This window comes from Loxodonta africana, chromosome 2 (assembly GCF_030014295.1).
Source record: "Loxodonta africana isolate mLoxAfr1 chromosome 2, mLoxAfr1.hap2, whole genome shotgun sequence".
NCBI lineage: Eukaryota > Metazoa > Chordata > Mammalia > Proboscidea > Elephantidae > Loxodonta > Loxodonta africana.
Genome location: NC_087343.1, coordinates 36,426,273 through 36,449,820, shown reverse-complemented (window position 1 = coordinate 36,449,820; position 23,548 = coordinate 36,426,273). Strand labels below are relative to the sequence as shown.

The following is a 23,548-nucleotide window of genomic DNA, read 5'->3' as shown; positions in this document are numbered from 1 at the left end:
ACCTCAAGGGAAGTAAGGTTTACAAGTAGTTTTAATGACTAGGTTTTTGAATGTGCGTGCATGTGTGTGAGCATGAGTGTGTTCGCTTGTGCATGTGTGTGTATGTTTCGCCCAGAAGTGTTGTAGGATTCTTAATCTGGAGGTAGGGGTGGGAAGTGCATTTTGTTTTTCCATAGGCATATAATTTCTCTTTTAAAGAGATAACTCATGCTTCTCTTGGAACTGTCTTGAGCTGTTCTTATCCTTTAGGTCCTTTCTTTTCAAAAGAAGGGCATAATGAGAAAGGCCTGCCTTTTTTTCTTGGACACAGTAGGACTAAGGAAGCTCAGCTGTCTTGACTAACAGTTGATCTTATGAAGTGGTATGAGACTTAGGAGAGATCAGATGTTGCTGTGGCCTGAACTGGTTTTCTGGGCGGCCTTCTTCCCAAACCCATGCCCTCCTCACGAGCCCGTCTAGGACCGTCCTTAGAGCAGAGCCAGCCGTGTGTGCCACTCTCAGTTCTTTTCCACTGTCCCTGTCTGTGCTTGTGAACACTGTGCCACCACTGCCACCACCCAGGGCTCCCCAGGAGTCTCTCCTGCAGTCACTCATAACCAAATCTGAGGAAAAGTATCTGTTCCCAGTCCCAATTTCGGAGCATCAGATGTGTTTGCTGTTAGCAGTGTGTGACTGCTGTTTCAGGTCTTTGTTATTACCAGATTTCAAAGAAGTCTTTTAACAGAAATAGATGTGACAGTATGGGTGAATTGGTTTTAGCACATTCAGGTACACAGTGCCTACTATTGAATGGTCAGGTGCTTGATTCAGCTGGTATCTGTTGAGTGACTGTTGTGTGCCAGGCCTACGTTTGGCTCAGAGCTACAGACAGAACGTTGTGGTGCATATTTATTTATGTGTTTCTTTTTTTTGCAGTGTCCATTTGTACTATTTGTTTCCTAGCCTGGAGGAAGGAGGATTAGCAACCTATCGGACTGCCATCGTCCAGAATCAACACCTTGCCATGCTAGCAAAGGTAGAGCAAACACTTGAAGCATTTGTAATTGAAGTCTGACATTCTCTTCTTCAGTCCATGCATAATTTTGCATTTGAATAAGCAACTCTTTAGGGTATATTAAGGGTGTAATATTTTATAGAAGTGTTTTTGTTTGGGTTTTAAGGATTCAGCCTTCCTCGTTCTGGTACCTTTGTGAGTTTCCCCAGTAGCTGATGTACTCCATGGTGAGGTATCGTGATAACAGTGAGGAAAAAACTTGACAGATATACATGAGCAGAGTTAAACATTTGGGGAAAAACAACATAGGAACAGAGCAAAAGAAGTGAAATATTTTGTAGTTTCCTTTTGGGTAATATTTCTGTACTACCTTTGTTTCTTAATTTACTTCAACAAGGAGAATTATAACTTTAAACAGAATGCTTCAGACCAATTACATCTAAAAGAGGTACTTTTGCAGATCTTTGACAATCCCTCAAAGCACAAATCCGTTTAATTAAGTTTTAGGATGTAGACTGTCCAGCCAGCCGCATTGACTTAGTCGGGTAACTCAAATAGCCCCTTCTCCATTCAGATTCATGCCGGGCATTTCACTTACATTATCTGACTTGATGGTCCCATCGGCATGTGGCATCTTTTCATAGTAAATCAGAACAGATGAGTGACATGGGAACTTGGATGGCCCAGCAGTCTGCACCCCTCCTCAGGGTGGCCGTGGATAAACTGTGCTCTTCTCTGAGTCTGGTTTCCTCATCTGTAAAGCGGGGACAGCATTAGCACCTGCCACACAGGGTGTTGTGAAGATTACATGAGATTTTACTTTGTGTTTTAACGATTCCCTTTGCAAAGTGCCGAGTACAGTGCCTGTTCGTAATAATCCCACAGAAGTGTTCATAAATTAATAGGAGCTAGTTATTTTTATTGCTGCTCCCACTGTTCTTATTATAAATGATTACATCTTATAGACTTTTGGGTTTACTCACTAGTGGGTGGAACCGTAAGTCTAAAATCCTCAACACCGAGGAGCCACTGGGAACACTTCTGTGGGTTTTCTTTGACTTTTGTCTTAAGTAATTTTTATTTTTTTCTTCATTTTGTTGTGAAAGTTGGGATTTGACAGAAAAGAATAGTTAAAAACCCATCCCAGTTTTATTTCCAGATTCTTAATTTGATCTTGCCAAGGCATTAATTATATTCAAAATGTGGTTAATTTTAGTCTGTGATTTTTGTGTTAGAAAGAATGCATTGCTTTATTTTATGTAATATTATCTTCATAGTTACAGTGGAAGGCCTTGAACCAGTCTCAGTGGCATTTGAGAATATAGATAGTGGTGTCTTAATGAAGAATTTTAGGCAACAGGTATGCTAACTTGGTTTTAGCAGCTTCACAAAAAATGGGGTAACTCTATATAAAATTCTATGTAAAAAGTGTAAAATTATTGCAGTGCTTAGTTGATTTAATTGTTAATATGCTTGCTGATATTTCACATAAATGTCCATTGGAAAACACATGTTAATAAATAGATTATCCCTGCCCTTGCCCCGTTGTTTCCTTCTCGTTTACAATGTAATAGAGTTGCATAACTTTCAGATAATTGTAAAGGGGTATTTATAAAGTATGGGAGATAGCCATAGCATGAAATCAGAGGCTATTACATGGAACACTGGGTGCTGTGCAAAGCCATGGGTAATGACAGTGATGTCCAGTTTTTACATTCAGGGATTTCTATATAATCTTCCTCTGCCCCATGCCCAAACCTCAACATTCGTATACCACTCAAAACCCGTCTGCCCCAGCAGAAGGCTGTGAGGGTCTCGCCTTTCTTCTGTCAGCATTACTGGTTCTTAACCATTTGTGGGTGGAGAAATAGATGGGGGATTGCTGACTCCTTTGAGAATCTAATGAAAGCTCCCCAGAGAAATGAACATTTCAGCACATACACAGTGAAATGCCACTCTCTCCTTTTTAAAAGTTCCACGGATCCCTTTGTGAAAAAATAAGAATGTGGAATAGATGATATTAGAAGTTGGGAAATTCATGACTTTCCAGAATAGTTGTTTATAATGTAAAATATGGCTTGCTGTCCACTCTCAGGCAGGCTCCAGAGATAGCAAGCAATTGAATTTTCCCTGTGAAATTGTGAAACAGGTGAAATTTATATATCCTGCTATAAAGCCTTGTACTTTAGGATCGATTTTGAAAAAGAGGCATTTTCTGCCATTTGTGATAGTCAAAATTTCCATGTGAGCATTATTATTTCATGAATTCCTAGCAATACAAAATACAAATAGCATATATGTCTTGTTTTTATTGTCTCTGGCTTTTTCCAGTATAAATGGATATGGATATTTAACATACACACCGAGACATAAAAAATCTGAGTATTTTTTGTCTGGGGGCTGGTGAGACTAATACTGTCCTAGATTGTTCATTGGCTTGTGACTTGTTCCATATTACGTGGCGTGGTATTGCTTGGTAGGTATTTATTGAATTGAATTACATGGTAATGAAAGCAGATTTAAACATTTTGAAAACATAGAGTTGTAATATTTGTGTCCTTTTCCTTTTATGGAAAGAATTATTTATCATTTATTCAGTCTCAGGAGTACTGTTAAAAAAAAAAGTATGCTGTATCCAGTTATAAAAGAATTTGAGTTGATTTGTATAATACAGAAATCAAGGGAAAGGGAAAATATGGGTAAGACAGTTAAATGAAGCCAGAGCTAAAGTCAGCACACACAGATATATTCCTAAGTCCTACCTGATTTCTTGAACTAGGCCACAAATTTGGCTCTGAGAATGAGGCCAAAGAAAAAAAGGAAACACAGGTCATTACAAACAGTATTCCCAGAGCACTTAAAATAAGCCCCACCCATTGCTCAGAGAGTGTCACCGAGTCTTCAGAGATGAGTATGGAGGCCTATAAAGGGGACACAAGACAGAGATGTAGGGATCCAAGCATCCTCACCAAATTTTAATAAAGATTTAGCAGTAATAGGCATTTTGAAGTCTTCTGAGGGTCCCCCCTTACTATACCATCTATAAATCTCTTCTTTGTGGTATAGATATCAGTACCACATAACTGTAATCAAAGAGGTAAACTAACTTCTAAAACTTTGGGTTGAATTTGTGGCTTCCTTTTTTTTTTTTAGACTTACTAGAGTGAAGCCAGGGGCCCATGGTCTTGTAAGCAGAGTCTTATTCCAACCTGGACTAGTGCTTGGTCTGAACTTGGCATTGGACAGTTCAGTTCTGATCAGTTCTTAACCTGTAGAACTACTGGAGTTTGTAGAAGCCTGTCTGGGGAAGAGTCAGGGTTAGTCAGAGCTGAACCATGTATACAAAGCTCTTAATGAACGGTAGACTAAGCTCTCCTAATATATTAGCTTATTTGTAACGCCCCATTCCCACCAGGAGATATTGAATTACTAGTTGTGATTTTGTCATTTTCTTACTTTTTGTCATTTTGAATTTTGTAGAAACTTGAACTGGACCGATTTATGCTTTATGCTCACGGACCTGACCTTTGTAGAGAATCAGACCTCCGACATGCAATGGCTAATTGTTTTGAAGCCTTGATAGGTAATTTCTCTTTTTATAATCCGGTTTCTTACATGTCCAAGATATCTGGAGAGCACATAAAATTCAGAGTTGAGACTTGGGGCAGAATTACTTGTTCCCAGAGCATATGAAGTACCCAGTGTAACACCATCACGTTGTATTGTAGTTATTTTGTTCCTCCAGAGCCGCGATGGTGCTTGCTCTTCTTTGCATTCTTGGCGCCTGAAACGGCATCTGATGTTGGGTAGATGTCTGGTAAGTATTTACTGAATTGAGTTGAAGTGAATTGATACGGAGGCTAATTACTTTCCAGATTTGATTCAGGATCACATAGATAACTAAAAAGAAATTAGGATGCCAGTGAGGTCCCCAAACAAACAAACAAACAAACAAACAGAGAAGAAAAAGAACTGTGAGATAGGTGGTACTGTATCTCATAGATGGGAAAACTGAGGCTCAAAGAGATGAAATAACTTGGCCAAAGACACAGAGCTGGCCAATGTTGGGACTGGGAATTGAATCATGTCTGCCTGATTCTGGAGTCGAGCATAACGCTACCTGTCATTATGTGTACAGATGTGTTTTGTTTTATCTGTTTTGCCAGTTTAAACTCTTCTCAAGGTTTTTTGATTTAAACATGTTGAAACACTGCCTTTCTAAAATCCCAGGGCTTGAGCCTATGTAACTATTATTTACTCACTTGAAGCAAGACCGACGCACGGACTTTATTTTCTTGGTTTCTTCTTTCGCTGCTGTAACGGAATACAAGTTAGCTGTCCGTACGGGAAAGTTGTGAGGAGTTAATTAGGTAGTGATTGCAAGTATGTTTTACAATTAAATGCTACAGTAGATTGACAGTTTCTTGATTTTTTTTTTTTGAGACAAATGATTAAGTACATTTTGTGTTTCAAAGGCCTTTGTACTTCCTTATCATTTGTGCCCTCTTCCTTTGAAAATGAAAATAAAGGCTTGCCTTTTTTTTATGCTAATGGTGGTAACAAGAGCTGTTTAATAATTATCCATAGTCTATTCACAGTGATGTCTGTTTCTCACAGATATGCCTGTTCAGAGAGTTTGTCACATGGAATTACTGTGATCTGTACACATGACATTTTTGACAAGTAGTGTTATGGTTGGCTTCAGAGCCAGCAGGCGTGATTCAATTCCTAGTTCCTTCATTTGTCAGCTCTGTGTCTTTGGCAAGTTATTTAATCTCTTTGAGCCTCAGTTTCCCCGTCTATGAGCTCTAGATAGTATCGTCTGCCTCATAGAGTTGTTGTACGGATTTTAATATTCAATTTTGACAGCATTCAATCTACAGCAGAGTTCTCCTTTCTTAAACCCTTCCCCAGATCGCCTAAGAAAAACCCAAATCTTTTAAGTCTTTCTAACACCCTCTTACTACAATGCCCCAGGAAGGTGAAGATAAGAATGTGAAAATGCTTTGCATGGTACCTGGGTTATAACCACTCCTCCTCCTCCTCTTTTTATTATTATTGTTACTACTACAAGTATTAAATGTATTTAGTCATCAAAAGTCCTGGTAACTTAAGTTTCTTAAAGTTTTACATGAAAATAGCATTCCTAAAGAGAGGTATAAAATATGATTTCAAGGAAATACGACTGCTCTACAGATGGCGCAGGACTGGGCTTTTTGTTCATTGTACACAAGGTTGCCATGAGTCAGAGCCAATTCAACAGCAGCAAACAACAACAACTCCAGAGTTATCTGAGTCTTGATACCTAGTTAAAACATTACTGTAGTCTTGGTTCTGACTAATGCTAAATGTATCCACGGTAATTAGTTATTTAATCAAAGGCAAAGGCTACCTGTGCTTTTATACACAGAAGCCTTCATTGACCTAGGCTCTCATTTTGTCTTTCAGGTTTTTTTCTTTAGATTCCTGTATGTATTTGGTCTAAAACATAAAGATAAAAAATAAAACAGCATTTCTCCTAAAATCAAGTATTTCTGCATAGTCCCTTAACAAGGTTCATACTTACACCCTTCATGATAGTTCATATTTGCCTCTTTCATATACAATGAGATTTATATTTTAGTACACTGAATTGTGTATTTCAGTCTAATTTATAACACAAAGCAAGCTAAAAGAGGGAAAACATTACCTTTAAAACAATTGCTTCTGATCGTGTCAGTTTTTTTCTGTGCATGGGTTTTGGCTTGCCTTTTTGCTTTTTATAGAGATATGTAATTTTCTCTGAATATTAATGCAGCCTGCCTTTTGGCATACGCTTCCTTTCATCTAGGAGCTGTTTACTTGGAGGGAAGCCTGGAGGAAGCCAAGCAGTTATTTGGACGCTTACTCTTTAATGATCCGGTATTTATCTTGAATCATTTGATTTTTCTCAGTTATATATCATTACAGAATATATTATTTCAACTAGTCCATATTTTGAAGAGAGTGAGGAAGAAACCAAATGGCCACTTAGATAATAGGTTTCACGTACATCAACAATAGCTTATTCGTTTATGCTAGCATTTTTTCTTCTACCTGAAACCCCATCTTTCGTCATGGTCACTTGTAAATTAAACACAAATAGGAATATAAGAGGACTTTGCCTTATGTTGAAGTATCTTGAAGTTAATTATGATTTTATATTTTATGGTCATTGTGTACCTCCCCCATGCAGGTGCAGTTGAAGCTATAGCCTTTTGGCTTTTCTCTTTAGGATTTTTTTTTTTTTTTGTAAATTATGTAGATTTGATAAATGTGTATGTATTTAGAAAGTTTATAGGGAGTGTCTGATAGGGCTATGAATGGAGTGTGGAAGTTTTTTTTAGTAAATTATACATTAAGAAAAAATGATAGAATCTAAAATAGTCTGTTGCTACTAAAATGGTATATTAAATGGTACATTAGGCTATTAATATTGCTAGAGATACCCTTTTTAATCCTGCATATAATAGAGCATATTTGATGCTTTTTGTACCAAAACAAGCCAGTTTAACATTTAAAGGGAGCGGCAACTCTGTATTCCAATTTGAAATACCATTATAATTGAATGAAATAGCCCTCACGGAGCAGTAAAGCACAGAGGAAGCCAGTGTCTTCAGCCTTTGTGAAACCTGCAGCTTAAGTGGCTGTCAGATGCTATTACTGTATCACTTAGAATAGTTAAGAAATAAAGGGATCAGTAGGCTTGAAAAATGTGACGTGGACGATGTTCATACCTGAGGATTTGGCTCTTTTATTTGTTTCTGTGGATATATGTAATGACTTTGGTATGTGTGGGTGTCCCTCTGATGGGGAAATTATCTGCAGACGTGCTGCGTCCCGCATCTTCTCCTGCACATACAAACAAGTGTGCATCCTGATTTATATCTGTAGCAGATGGCAGGTATTTTCAGACTTTTTCTCAGGTCTTAAAATATCTGTTCTGGCCTTTATCTTTTGTTGGCAATTTCAGCAGCTTCTCTACTGGGCTTTCTCCCTCCGATCTTGCCACTAGTCCTCATCCTCACCCCTCCAAGCCGCTTCCCCTGACTCCTGCCTATTCCTGCCCGTTCTCCTGTCTTACTCACACCCCCTTATCCACTTTGTTTCTGTTTTCCTGAATTACAGGCACTTGTACACCTTGTGTTCTTAATTACATCAGAATTTTTGGTTAAATTTTTTTCTCTCTTTAAACTGCTTCTTTCCCACTTGTCTACTTAGCAAGCTTATCTTGTTTTTCCAGTACCTAGTGCAAGACTACCATGTGCAGTATTTAATACATGTTTGTTAAAAGAAGGAAATGAATAAAGTACTAAACGAAAAAACAGTCTGAACATTATCTTACAAATAGGACGGTTGAGATTCAGAATTCGTTTTTAATGTGTCTTTTATGAAACACAGTAGGACTCAGTAATATATGGTCTTTCCACATGAGCATTTTCAAGTATGGTTGGACTTTCTGACTCGTTTGATATCTCCATATTGGTTTACATCTCTTAGCATTAGCTTGTGAGAGGTGTTGGTGAACCATAGTGCTTTTTTGCGTGATGGTATTGTGAAAACCTGATCAGCCAAAGACAGCCAGGGATGACCTACAGAATGAGGAGGTCAGACTTATTGACTCTGTGGGGTGAGGGAGGGAACTCTCATCAGAGGGAGGATAGAGCATCCTTTATAAGGCCTGGGTTCTGCTGCCTGATTCTGAGGAGGGGCTGGGGAAGCAGGGATCTCTTCTTCGTTGGTTGCCTTTTCTGAGCCCAGATTAGGAGAAGGAAGGGATTAATTTGGGATCATGTTCTGTCATGAGGTGAGGGCAGCATAGCAATTGCTTATCTCCAGTAATCTTTATCCAGGAGGTGAGCAATAGCAAAGCAGGTCAGGGGCAACATTGGCAAGAAACAGTAGTCACTCAGAGAGGGGTCCTTATGGCACGTTATAGTTGCTATGCGACCTTGAGGAAAGCATTGTTTCCTCTTCACTTTGCAGCTGGCTTTATCTCTGTCTGCCCTCCCAGTCCGATTAACAGCATGGCTGTTTTTAGTTTTTCAGTCTGAACAGATTTTTACTTTTTCAGCCGAAGACACTTTTTACTTTTTCAGGGTTTTAATCTTTCAATATTTTAAACCACAATCCTTCGTGGTTTACCCAGTGCCTTCATATCCGTTGTTTAATTTAGATCATTGTGATGACCTTCTTAGAAAGATAACTCGTTGTAGTTGAATTGACCTGACTCATGGCAACCCCATGTTTCAGAGTAGAACTGTGCTCTTTAGGGTTTTCAGTGGCTGACTTTTTGGAAGTAAGTCCTTGGGCCTTTCCTGAAGTGCCTCTGGGTGGACTCGAACTGCCAACCTTTTGGTTAGCAGCCAAGCACATTAACCGTTTGCACCATCTGGGGACTCCCTTAGAAAGATAAATATTACGTAATCTTTCCTATGTTTGCTTTTTTTTTTCTTTTTTCTTCTTTACACATCCCATTGCACGATCATCAGCTTTCTCTGGAGCTCCAACTCTTTTTCAGTTGCTTCTGTTCTGGAAAGCTTTACAAGGATGCTCCACAGACACCTCGTATTCAACCTGTTTAGTATTTGAACCCATCACTTCTGTCCACAAATATGTTTCTCCTCCTTTATTTTTGTCTTAAACCAGAAAACTTGGGTTTTTTTTTTTTTGTACCTAAGCTTTCTCCCCGCTTCCATTTGGTTGCAAAATCTTACCAATTCTGTCTCTGATGTCTCTAGAATTGGTTCAGTCTTGGCCATCCTACTGTTTTAATCTTGGTCCTCCTTATCTCTCACTTGAACTACGTAACTGGTTGTCATTGCCAGCCTTTCAGTGTACCATTCATACTACATTTAGCATTGTCTTTTTAATGCACGGATTTGATTATGGCCTTACTCGCTTAAAATCTTCCTTTGATTTATTTATCATCTACCAAAATCTAGACTATTCAACAGAGCATTTACTAGTTTTTATAATCTGATTCCTACTTGCTTTTCCAGTCTCCTTTTTTCTCAGCCCCCTTTATGTTGTTCACTAGGAATTGTTTTTTGTGCTCATGTACTTTGAGACATATTATTTATGTTTATTTGTGCCCTGCTTTTTTTAAAATTCTGGTGAAAATATATACAAGGTATACACCAGTTCAACAATTTCTACATGTATAATTCAGTGGCATTGATTATATTCTTTAGGTTGTGCGACCAATCTCGCTGTTTTGCCCTGCTTTTGATTCTCACCCTCTGCCGATTTGCAAATTTCTTCTTATTCTCCAGGGTGCATCTGAAGAGTCACCTACTTTTTGAAGCTTTATCTGCGTCCCCAAGCAGAAGTTTCCTAGCACTTAGTATCTATCACTATCACAGGATGTATCACCAAAAAAAAAAAACCAAACCTGCTACTGTCGAGTCAATTCCAACTCATAGCAACTCTATAGGATAGAGTAGTAGAACTGCCCCACAGAGTTTCCAAGGAGCGCCTGGTGGTTCAAACTGCCAAGCTTTTGGTTAGCAACTATAGCACTTAACCACTATACCACCAGGGTTTCTGAACTTATCCCAGTTTATTAAATTATACTTATTTACCTTTACTCTTCCTAGGTGGTGAACTCTCTGAGGACAGGAATAGTGTCTTATTTGTTTTAGTAACCTGCTAAATAGTAGGTATTCAATAAATATATGTTGTGTGAATGAATGGCCAGTCAGTGAGCATATTTCAGAATAGCAAAATGAAGGTAGAAACCTTTGCCAAAGTCCTTCAGGTAATGAATGGTAGAATTGGGATTCCAGTTCAGATCTTTTCCAGTGTATTTTCTCTGACACCAAAATGCAGAAGAACTTTATCACAGCATGCAGGGTAGATTAAAAGAAATGGAAGCAGCCAAATGGCCTGGTTACGAGGCATGTTATGTCGTTAGATCAAGATGGGTGGCAGCAAACATCACAGGAGAAATCACAGTATTTTGAGTAAAAAGCATGAAGGGAAAAGGAGAAAGATGTATCAAGGTGTCTCTGAGCTTTGGACATTGGGGTTGGTCAAGCTCTTTATCGTTGTTGATAATCGTCATCATTAAAGCAGCATTTCTCTGTGACATCACTGGGCTTAGTACTTTGTGGTATCAGAGAACACTTTGAAATAGGTACTGTGAATGTCTTTGTCTTACACTTGACGATATAGTAGTTTAGCGAGGTTGAGTAACTTGCCAACATGGAATCAAGATTAAATCCAGGCAATCTAACTCTGAATCCTTTGGTCTGATCTAACATGACACTCCCTAGGTGAGTGGTGAAAAGTTATCATTTGGGTTTGAGGTGAAGGATGCCCATTGAGACACTTACTGAGGGAGTTTAGTTAAACCAATGAGAATGGTAGAATTCTCCAGAGGAGAGGAGAATGAATAGATCAGGCAAGGGCCTGAAGTTTCAGTTAGAGTATAGGGAAAGGAAAGCATTGAGAGAACACAGAGGAAGTTGCAAGAAGGAAGTAATTCATGCCACACAGATTTTAAGTGAAAGGTTATTGAATTGGTCAAGAGAATGCCTTTAAAATGCCTTAAAAGAGCAGTTTGATATTTAAGCACTTTTTCTTTTAACGTTGGCAAAAAAAAATTGTTATTATTAAAACAACCATTAAAAATCTGTGCTGTCCACAATACAGGGGAGTTCAGCACAATTGGACTAAACCAAAAGCAAAGAAGTTTCCTGAATAAACTGAATGCTTCGAAGGCCAGCATAGCAGGGGCAGGGGTTTGGGGACCATGGTTTCAGGGGACATCTAGGTCAATTGGCATAATGAAATCTATTAAGAAAACATTCTGCGTCCCACTTTGAAGAGTGGCATCTGGGGTCTTAAATGCTAGCAAGCAGCCATCTAAGATGTATCAATTGGTCTCAGCCTACCTGGATCAAAGGAGAATGAAGAACACCAAGGACACAAGGTGATTACGAGCCCTAGAGACAGAAAGGGCCACATGAACCAGAGACTACATCATCCTGAGACCAGAAGAACTAGATGGTGCCCAGCTACAACCGATGACTGCCCTGACAGGGAACACAACAGAGAATCCCTGAGGGAGCAGGAGAGCAGTGGGATGCAGACCCCAAATTCTCATGAAAAGACCAGAATTAATGGTCTGACTGAGACTAGAAGGACCCTGGTGGTCATGGCTCCGAGACCTTCTGTTGGCCCAGGACAGGAACCATTCCCAAAGCCAACTCTTCAGACATGGATTGGACTGGACCATGGGTTGGAGAGGGATGCTGGTGAGGAGTGAGCTTCTCGGATCAGGTGGACACTTGAGACTATGTTGGCATCTCCTGCCTAGTAGGGAGATGACAGCGTAGAGGTGATTAGAAGTTGGCAAAATGGACGTGAAAAGAGAGAGTGGAGGGAGAGAGCGGGCTGTCTCATTAGGGGGAGAGTAATTGGGAGTGTGTAGCAAGGTGTATATGGGTTTTTGTGTGAGAGATTTACTTGAGTTGTAAACTTTCACTTAAAGCACAATAAAAATTATATTAAAAAAAAAAAATCTGTGCTGTCAAGTGGATTTCAACTCATAGTCACCCTATAGGACAGAGTAGAACTGCCCCATAGGGTTTCTAAGAAGTGGCTGGTGGATTTGAACTGGCGACCTTTGATTAGCAGTCAAGTTCTTAACCACTGCGCCACCAGGGCTCCACAAAGACACAAGTTGTACAAAAATACTAGGTATTTCATTTTACTTTATTACCATGCATGTCATAAGCGATGCTAAATTTTCCTGTTTTCCCCCAAAGAACTTTTTAAAAATTCTTACCTGTTTTTAAAAACTTTTTATTATTTATTTCAAAAACCTAACATCAAGCCCAGAAAGTTCAGCCAGAGGCTCCTTAGAGCCTAAAGTGAAGGAAGAACACCATTATCCTGAGGAGGTTCCAATTGTATCTGTGTCTAGGTTAAACTCAATAATAGCTAAGGTAATATACTGGGATTTTTCCATAAAGTTGATTCATTTCTGTATTTCAAGTGAACATTTACAATAACTCACAATAAGGGTGTGGGCTCATAAAGTAAGAGTATAGGAACTAGATAGTGTTTTCCACTCCTGCCTTAAAACAGGGGCTTATATGATGATGAATTAATGCCTAAAATAAAGGACAGTTGAGATGAGTTTCAGTTACAAAAGGCACAGCCAATATATATTTCTGGGGAATGGTGAGCTAAAAAATACAATTAAAACAACAGCTTAATCCAATGTATTAGATTACCCAAATAAGTAACTTTTAGTTTTAAAAGGTGTCTTTGACTTCTTGGGGATGAGGTTGGCTCCCTCCCCACCCACCCCCCACCCCAGCTTAATAGGCTAATTAGAGTCACTACAGGCAGTTTGAGTGGTGACTATAAAAAAAATTAGTTTGCTAGCACAGTTGAATTTGCAATAAGTGGAGTCAGGATCTGAAATAGTTCAGTATTTCAAATAATGACATTTTATTTAGTACTCTCGAGTGTGTGAAATGGCTCCCTCCGGCATTAAGGGCATCTCCATTTTCCAGGACCTGCGAGAAGTCTGGCTCAATTACCCTCTCCACCCACTCCAAGTAAGTCTGACCTTCCTGTCTACAGTGAGCTTTATGGCTCCTGGTGTTTGTTTTTCTTTAGTTTGCCTTTTTTTTTTTTTTCCCTTCTGCTTTTATCCTTTGATTCCCTTCAGTGGCATCTTGACATTCAGCTGTGGTGTCAGAACTGGAGCACTTCAGAATACATAGTGAATTGAACCTGTGCTTTTGTTTCTGTGGCCTAGGCTGAGGACTGGGCACTGAGTCACCTCCCCTCACAGGCAGGAAGAGCTGCTTGCGTACTGATGTTTTGCTCCCCCCTCCAAAAAAAAAAAAAAGATACTTGAAGCATAATATTTTGACTCCAGTATATCTACATGCCTGCTAACCAAAAACCCAGTGCCGTCGAGTTGACTCCAACTCATAGGGACCCTATAGGACAGAGTAGAACAACCCCATAGAGTTTCCAAGGAGCACCTGGCAGATTCGAACTGCTGACTTTTTCGTCAGCAGCCGTAGCACTTAACCACTACGCCACCAGGGTTTCCTACATGCCTGGTATTACAGGGGAAATAATATGGAAGCAAGTCTGAGCTTATTGGAAAAAGTAGAACAAATACTATATTAACATTGCTGAATTGGAATCTAATTTGGATCTTAGACATTGAGAGCTTTGATTCAGATTGCATAAAACACTGTAAATTAAAAACAGTACAGTGTAATGACTTCTTCATGATTTCAGAATTTATAAAAGATTTACCTATGGCAATGTCCTTTTCCCCAGTCAGTTTAAAAATTCTTACTATGCTTTTATTTCTATTTTACTTTGGATGTATATGTGTACATGTATATGTATATACACATACATATTTATATATGTATATGTCTGTAAAATATATAAACAGAAAATAAGAATAATCACTAGTGGCTGAACTCTCATAAGAGGCTTTATAATAGATGGCATTAATTTAAAGTAAAAGTGTTTTAATAAAAAATAATCAAAGTTGCCTAAAGTTGTCGAAAGTGTTCATTTTAATTATACTTTTCATATTTGCTCTCTACCAGTTATTAAAGCCCCATTGTTCTGTAGAACACCTACTTGTAGAATCTCCAGGGTGAGCTGAATCCAGTGTAGTGATACTCAATTTCCAAAATAGATTGGTCCCTGGAAGACATACAGTGGTAAAGTTGCTCTAATGTAGTGAATCTGGGAGGGCAGCTCCCAGACCAGCATCATCCGAATTAGCTGGGAGCTTGTCAGAAAGGCGGTTTCTCAGGCCCTCCTCCAGACCTACTGAATCAGAACTCTGTGGGTAGGGCTCAGCCATCTGTATTGAGCAAGCCCGCCAAGCATTCTGATGAACGCTAAGGTTTGGGAACCACTCACTGCTTTAGTAGATATATATGTTTGCTACCAACTGTTCTTCAGCTTGCATCTTCCTTGGAGATTTAGTATAATACTTGGAATTTTGAACTATCTGTGTACAGTACTTGGTCTTGAAATCTGATAGAAGATTGTAAAATATTATCTGAGCCTTGTTTAAATATTAGGTTTATTTGCCATTTAAGAGATGAAAAAGACGCTTCCATGTTTTATTGGCATTTCAGAAATTCTGCCCGAGGGAAAAGAATTTTACAAAATACTTCCTATCCTAGAATTGATAATTACTAATGTAACTAAAACTTCACCATATGATTTTTATTTATTTCTACTTTTTTGTAGCTACAAGAACCAAATACTGATCGACAACTTATTGAGACTTCTCCAGTTCTACAGAAACTTACTGAGTTTGAAGAAGCAATTGGAGTAATTTTTACTCACGTTCGACTTCTGGCACGAGCATTCACATTGAGAACTGTAGGATTTAACCATCTGACCCTGTGAGTTAGAAGTACTTATGTAGTCCTAACGTGACTACTTGGTTGAAGCAGTCCCAAACCTTCACAATATGCCCTTCAGAGGAATTGAGGTTTCATACATTTCCAGGAGAGTCACATTGTGAGATGAATAAGCGGCCAGATACTGGTGTGAATCAGGGAGTATGCTCCAGTCCACTATTTTTGGTCCAGTTGTCAGGTGACTTCTTTGTTCATGATGTAGAGGAAAAATGTGGAGAAGGAAGTAAAAACTTTTTCTATAAAGGGACAGATATTAAGTATTTTAGGTTTTTGGGTCCTGTGGTCTCTTGCAGCAATTCAGCTTCACCATAGGAGCACAAAAGCAGCCATAGACAAAATACGAATGAATGAGTATGGCTCTGTTTCAATAAAACTTTATTTACAAAAGCAGGTCGCGGGCTGGATTTGGCCTTCCAACCCTGTTCTAGATGAATGGTTTGAAGTTCAGCTAGTGAAGTAATTAATAACTAAATTTTTATTTCATTGTGTGTGGTTTTTTTATTCAGTTTTTGGCTCTCCCCCAATCAAATATTTACAACTCTCCAAATTATAAAAGTTGAAGATTCTTATCATAGATTTTTAAAGTGTCCTTAGCTGGATTCCAGATTTGGATAATTGAGCATGTATTCCAAAAGAAAAGTAAAGATTTAGCAAAGAAAATTCTTGGACTTTTTTTGCTTTGTTTTGTTATAAAATTATTATTCTTGTCCATATTACAGACTACTCCTCAGTGTCTGACCAGGTACTGATCACTAGTCTTTATTTTAGCAATTGTTTAAACCTTAAATAGTACTCTCCTTTTCTTTGAAACTCAACCTTTAATGACTCAGATCTCTTCTCAATTGAGGGACCATAGAAAATTGATTTTAGTTTTGGGCTTTAAAGCACAATGAACACATCACATTTTTAAATGATGCCTTTTTTAAAATCCTAGGTTTTTGTTCTTTTTTTAAATCACCAATGCCTATTGATCTCTTTACATTGATGTTTTTCTTTTCAGAGGGCACAATCAGAGGATGGAATTCCTAGGTGATTCCATAATGCAACTGGTCGCTACAGAGTACTTGTTCATTCATTTCCCAGACCACCATGAGGGGCACTTAACTGTGAGTGTGTGTTAATTCACTCCCTCCAATGTGATTGCTGTATAATAGAAAGTGAAGATTAGGAGAGCAAAATGTGTATTTACACAGTCGATGACTTAGTTCTGGGTGACTTTAGCGTATTATATGGCTCTGTTCATTTCATTTTGCAAATTGTACACAAAGCAATACATGATAAAAACTCATTATTTTATTTGCCTTCATTTAATCATCACCATCTCTGTGAAAGACATTGAGCTAGGCCTCCTGTGAGAAGCAAAGACTAGTTGGCACCAAGTCTATCCATGGGAGTTTAGAAACTATTAGAAGAGATTAAAAGTGTAAATAAATAACTACAAATACTATTATCTCTGTGTATACACACACACGCATGAGTGTGTATTAAAAGTATAAAGTAAGTGTAACTGTAAGTACAAGGTGGAACATATTTAATATTATAAGGAGGCCTAGGTAATTGCTGCACTTGCGCTGTTTAGGAAAGGTAAGATTTCTTCTAGCTGAGGAGTTCCGAGAAGGCTTCATGGACGTGAGGCTGTTTGAACTGGGCCTTTAAAGATGGGTAGCCTTCGGCCATTGGAATTGGTTAGTGGGAGAAAGTTTCTGTGCAGGGGCTTTCTACACATTGGGACGGCAGCAACAAGGTCACAGCATGAAAACTTAGAAGAGAAGCAGCAGGGACTCAGTTTGGCTAGAGCATGGTGGAGTTGAAAGGAGTTATAAAGATAGGTTTGATTTATGAACAAAGTGAAATGGTCCCCTTTCCTCCACTTTTATTTCATTTTACAAAACTTTATCGAGCTTTCTTGTCTGCTGCATACTGTTCTTACTCTGTGAAATCGATCAATAATATAACCAGAACGTCTAGGAAGTACAAGGAATAACCTTTGAGAAGTCCCTCTAGACTTTGGATTTGAGAAGGCACATACTTTACCAGGCAAAGAAAAGTAGTAGTACACTGTAAGATATTTTGTTAGTAAAGACTTCCTTCTTTATTATGCTTGAAGCAAATAGTAAAAGTCTTTCAAATTTTCCTCTCTGCAGTTTTTATGAGTGGTTTGCTTTGAATGGGATTGGATCTTATCTCTGCAACTCTGAGCACTGGAAATAGTTTAGGTGAGACAGAAATATTGTACTTAGGGAGAGTAAGGTGAATTGACTATGTTGAGATGTAATTTCTAAGCCCAGCAAAATATGGTCTATCATTCATTCACTCAACAAATATTTATTGAGCTCCTTCTATATACCATGTACCAATAAGTGCTGAGGAATCAACATAATTTAATTTTAAAATAAGTTTGACTATCATTTAAAGTTAACTGCCTTTGGATGGACAGGAAAAGCATTTTCTTCTTGAGTTAAAATTAAATTCTTAAGAAATAGAGTATTTACTAAAAATGAAATAGTGTTTAGTATTTTACTGTAGATAAATAGGCAGCTGCTGTTGAGTCAGCCCTTACTCATGGTGGTCTCATGTACAACAGAACAAAACACTTCCTGTCCTGCAGTATCCTCAGGGTCAGTGGCATGTTTGAGCCCATTACGGCAGCTGTTGTGCCAGTCCTTCTCACTGAGGGCCTCCCTCACCCTCACTGGCCCTCTGCTTCGCCAAACATGATGTCTGTCTCTGGCGATTGAGCCCTCCTACTGATGTGTCCAAAGCAAGTGAGTAGGGTGATACTCAGTTGTGATCCATCAGACTTTCACTGGCTAATTTTTTGATATAGATCGCCATACTTTTCTTCCTAGTCTGTCTTAGCCTGGAAGCTCTGCTAAAACCTGTCCATCATAGGCAACCCTTCTTGTATTTGAAATACCAGTGGCATAGCTTCCAGCAATACACAAGCCACCACAGTACAATAAACTGACAGAGGGGTGATGGCACTCTGCATTAGGGAAACAATAAATGCTCATTCAGGGTCCTCTGTTAGGAAATAGATTTCATAGGTGTCAGAGTATCTGGTTGGTCTGAAAAATGGCCAACCCAAACTAAACAGCTTAAAATAATAGTTTATTACATGGGCTTATATAGGCCACTGTTGAAAATATATGGCCTCAGTATACACACTTAATACCTGTATTCCTACAAAATTAATTGTGAACGCTAGGATCTTGAGGAGATGGGTGTTACAGACAAAAAGTTTACTGCTTCCCATTAGCTCACCACCTCTGCTTTGCAACAACCCAGTTCCCCCTCAGCAATTAAACAGATTATGAAACCAAAACTCAGAAAGGCCTGCCAAGAACTAGATAAAGGAAAACCAGGACTATGCTAGAAACTCGTTATGTGTTCTGCAAAATCACTTCAATGTCTTAAGTATAGTTAGTCCAAAATATGTGTATTAGCTTTGTTTTCTTAAAATTAGAGCATTTTTTGTCTAGTTTATTAGAAAGGTTAATAAGTGATAAAATTCTGATATGATGGTTTTATTAACTATATTCACAGATGGTTTTATTGATTCTATTCACAGAAAGTTTTGACAGAAAGCAACAGGACCAACAGATCTGCTGGCAAAAACTAGATGATCTGTCATGAGTTAAATACATATTTAAAAAGATATCAGCTCTCATCAACACTGACATAGTTGTATCCTTTCTCCCTGAAACACTGACTTCCACTGGCTCCTGTTAGGCTGTAAGGTGCAATGTGGTTTCCTCTTACCTCTTTAGCTACTCTTTCTCAGCCTCCTTTGCAGCCTCGTTTTGTTTCACATAGCCAATGAATACTCGAGTATCTAAAAGGCTCAGCCCTAGGCCATCTTTGCTTCTTACTGGGGTCTCTCCTAGGCAGTCTTTTCCATTATGTTGTCAGTTTCACCAGTAGCCACATGACTTCCAAACTGATCTCTTGAGTCTCATCACTTTTCTGAGCTCCAGTCCGAGCTACCTGTTAGGCATCTCCATGAATCCAAGACTGAGCTTACAGTCTTCTCCCCCTGAAAGATGGGTGCTCTTCCAGTATGCCCTGAGTCATTGAATGACATCATCCATCTAGTTTTGCAAGTCAGAACCTTAGAAGCCATCCTTGGTTACTCCCTACCTCTCTGCCTATATTCCAGTCTGTCCACAAGGCCTGATAATTTTACTGCTCGAGTATCTCATGAATGTATCTTCTGCTTAGTACCTCCTCTTCATCAGTCAACTCCAAGCTGCCAGCCTTTCTCACCTGGACCACTACAGTAATTTCTGCGTGGTGGCCAAAATGTCATAGGAATGTAATTGACAAAGAGACCCAGTTAGAAGGGGTGATGTTTATTGAATCGCAAAGGATAGGAATCTTACGGTTGTGTTTATACAAAGCATGAGATGGTGCAGCGAGCTCCCAGAAGAGGGATGATCTCCCTGGTTCCCCAGATTGCCTCCTGGGATGTGTGCTACCATTTGGAAAGCTTGTCTTTGCCATTTTCATGGGCATTTTTATACTCTTGTATGATGGATAGGCTCTCGGGCAGAAATCCTCAAGTAGGCCTAGGTCTTAGGCCTGTTTAAAGCCCTTTTTGCAGCTTCTCACACTGGTCTGTGTATCAGTTCTTATATCATCTGTTGCCCCCATCCAATCCATTTTACATGCTAGAGGAGTCTTTTCGAAACAGATCTCTTCTGAATACCCCAGCTGTTCATCTTCATTCTCCTTTGGTTGTTCCTTTTCATCTCCCCAAGCTGTTAACATTGGAGTGCCCAGTTCTGTGTCATCAGACCTCTGCTCTTCTCTGTTGGCTTCTACTCCATACATGATCTCATTCCATCTGCATCATGGCTTTGCCACAATCTGTACCCTGCTTCATTATTATGTGTTAAGCTTGTACCTCTTTCTTGAACTCCAGGCTCATACCTATCTGCCTGCTCATGTATCTGTGTACTAAGATCCCTGAGGGCAGTGGTGGTTCAGTGGTAAAATCCTTGCCTTCCATGGAGGAGACCTGGGTTCGATTCCTGGCCAGTGCACCTCACGTGCAGCCACCAACCATCTGTCAGTGGAGGCTTGCCTGTTGCTGTGATGCTGCACAGTTTTCAGCAGAGCTTTCAGACTAAGATGGACTAGGAAGAAAGGCCTGGAGATCTACTTCCAAAAACCAGCCAATAAAAATCCTATGGATCACAGTGGTCTGATTCCCAGCCAATCATGGGGATGGTTCAGGACCAGGCAGTATTTTGTTCCCTTGTGTGTGGGGTTGCTATGAGTCGGGGGCCCACTTGATGGCAGCAGACAGTAACAACTGAGATCCTATTTGGATTTCTAACAGGCACCTTAGACTTAAAAAGATCAAAACAAAACTGATTTTAACCCCAAAACCTGCTTCACTCTCTTTGTTCTCTGTATCAGTGAGGGCCATTTTTCCAGTTTCTCAGGCTAAAAACCTTGGAGTCATCCTTAACTCCTCTCTTTCTCTCATGTCCCACCTCCCAGCCATCAGTACATCCTGCTGGTTTTACCTTTGGAGTATATCCTGAATCTCATCGTTTTTTACCAGTTCCACCAGCTTATTACCTTCATCTGAGTGCCTATTATCTTTCCCTTAAATTGCAATCATAACCTTGTGTAGTCAGTTAGATAGTGTTCCCCCAAGGTTAACATCCTTCTGGAATCTAAGAATGTGATCTTATTTGGAAATAGGGTCTTTGCAGATATAATTAGTTAAGATGAAGTCATACTGGATTAGGGTAGGTCCTAACTCTGGTGACTGGTGTCTTACAAGGAGAGGGAGACTTGGAGACACGCAGAGGGAAGATGGTCACATGAAGACAGGCAGAATCTGGAGTGCTGTGTCTACAAGCCAAGGGATGCCAAGGTTGCGGCAACCACCAGAAGCTAGGAATAGGCAAGGAAGGCTTCTTCCCTAGAGGCTGCAGAGGGACCTTAGCCCTCCGACACCATGATTTCAGACTTCTAGCCTTCAGAACCATGAGAGACTAAACTTTGTTGTTTTAAACCGTCTAGTTTGTGGTAATTTATTACTGCAGCCCTAGGAAACAAATACACCTCCCAACTACCCTCCCCACCCCGTGCTATTTTCAGCCCAAGAACTAGAGGAATAATTTTTAAATGGAAGTCAGATTTTAGATCTTTTCTGTGCAAAACCTTCCTAAGGTTTTCCATGTCACTCTGAGCAAACGACCATGTTGTACTAGTCAGCTACAAGACCCTGTGTGCCCTGGCTCCCTGCCGCTGTCCCTGCCTTTTCTCCTAGACTGTTAAGTGGGCTCTGCTCCGTTCCTACAGGGCACTGAGCAAGGCCTTGCCTCCGGCCTCTGTACTTCCTGTTGCATCTGGCTACGGTATTCTTCCCTTGGTAATCTTATGGTCGAACCCCTCCCTTCCTACAGTTCTCTCTTCACCAAGCCCTCTTTAACTCACCCTGCTTAAATAGGCAACCTCTTCCCCCAGTCTCTAGCTGCGTCTCCATTTTCTCCTTGAGCAGGTGCTATGGATTTTACTTGTTTACTGTCTGCCTCCTCTCATCAGAATGTAAATTCCATGAGGGCAAGGCCTTTCCGTCTATTTTCTTCATTTCTGATTCCCTGGGTCCTTGGAGAGTTCCCGACATATCAATGCTCAGCAAGTGTGCTTTGAATGAATGGTTATCATTTCCCAGCGTAACACTGTCCAGTTCTGTGAAGAGGGACTAAAGATATCTTCAAGGCCCCCGGGGGTCTGGCCCTGCCCACCTGCCCAGCCTCAGGCCACATAATCTTCTCTTCACTCTGCCCCTCCACACTGGTGGGCTGTGCCGCCTTTAAGCCCTCACCTGCCATGGGGCCTTCCTTCTTCTACATGGGAGCCATTCTGCTTCCAGCCCGTACTCTCATGTGCTTGGTTATCACTGGCTCATCCTTCAGCTGTCAACTCTGGCGTGACTTCTGAATGCAGAGGAAACTTGCCTTGACAACACACACAGACACCCTCCCCATATGAAAATTCCCTGTTCTTTTCCTTTCTGGCGTTTATTTCCATTTGCCTCCTCCTCTAGACTGGAAGTTCCATGAGAGTGTGTTTTTCATCATGGTTTGCCAGCAGTGCCTGCATATGGTGGGCTCTAAATACATATTTGGTAAATATATGAAAGCAGAGAGTTTTGCCGGTAGAGAGAGAACAGAAAGTGGCAGTGGAGAGAAGTTGTATGTTGCTTTACATGTAAGGGAAGAAGCTGAAAACTTATCTATGAGAGTCTAAGGATTAAAATTAATTAAAAATTTATGAAGGATTACTTATTGCACTTATATTTGGGGGGAGAGTATGGCAGATTATACATTATTGTGATTAAAAGAGCACACAGTTACATATTTTCACACATTAGTTAGCTTTGAGCCGTTCCCTTATATACTTGTTTTATAGGGGATAAGGACAGTTGAGCAAGTGAAATTGGGGTTTTCAAGTTTGAAATGCCGCTTGGGAAAGTGTATTGTTCCGTAAGTTGGGTATTCAAAAAGGCCTACGTGGAGGGAATGTTATGTTTGTATCATTGTTCTAGGGTAATGGACTTTGAGTTGGGGTGTAGAGGAAAGAGGCTGTATTTCACAGACTACAGTTTTGGTTCCTTAGGGTTGAGCCTGCCCAGTAGAGTCAGGATATACAGTGAGAGCATCTCAGAGAGAGGATTTGCTTGGGGCAGCATGCCTGCCTTGTCACACTTGGAGGTCCTCGGCCTCACGAGCTTCCTCCTGTATGTTCGTCTCTCTTAGCCTTTCCTATGTGCTACCGAGCTAAAAAATCCAGTCTTCCCTTGGTACCTGTGTGGGAGATTGGTTCTAGGAGCCCTGCAGATACCAAAATCCATGGGTGCCCAAGTCCCCTGTATAAAACGGCATAGCCTTTGCATATAAAGCTAGGGCTAGGGGCGGGAACTGTGAAGTGCCTACTGTGCTTGTGTGCCCGCTCCGCAGGTTCTGGTTCCATGCAGGTAGGGGTGGGAGGAGAAGAGGGCTTCATTTTTCCAGACTACCCCCTTCTCACTCAAGGAAGAGGGACACCCAGGCCCAAAGGGCAGAGCCAACCCACACAGCAG

The 23,548-nt window shown here is 40.0% G+C and overlaps 1 protein-coding gene across 13 annotated transcripts in view; it reads left to right on the top strand.

Annotated features, from left to right (window-relative positions):
* DROSHA (drosha ribonuclease III) overlaps positions 1-23,548 on the top strand; it is a 137,909-nt gene that overhangs the window by 97,803 nt on the left and 16,558 nt on the right. For 9 of the 13 annotated variants that reach the window (XM_064270918.1, XM_064270916.1, XM_064270934.1 and 6 more), the window contains 6 exons: positions 916-1,015; positions 4,475-4,577; positions 6,825-6,895; positions 13,486-13,587; positions 15,269-15,426; positions 16,445-16,550. In XM_064270918.1, coding sequence (XP_064126988.1) covers positions 916-1,015; positions 4,475-4,577; positions 6,825-6,895; positions 13,486-13,587; positions 15,269-15,426; positions 16,445-16,550 — 640 coding nt within the window. Of the gene's footprint in view, positions 1-915; positions 1,016-4,474; positions 4,578-4,722; positions 4,812-6,824; positions 6,896-10,611; positions 10,640-13,485; positions 13,588-15,268; positions 15,427-16,444; positions 16,551-23,548 lie in introns of those variants that run through there. The other 4 variants (XR_010318327.1, XR_010318328.1, XM_064270948.1 and 1 more) reach the window with 4 other exon arrangements.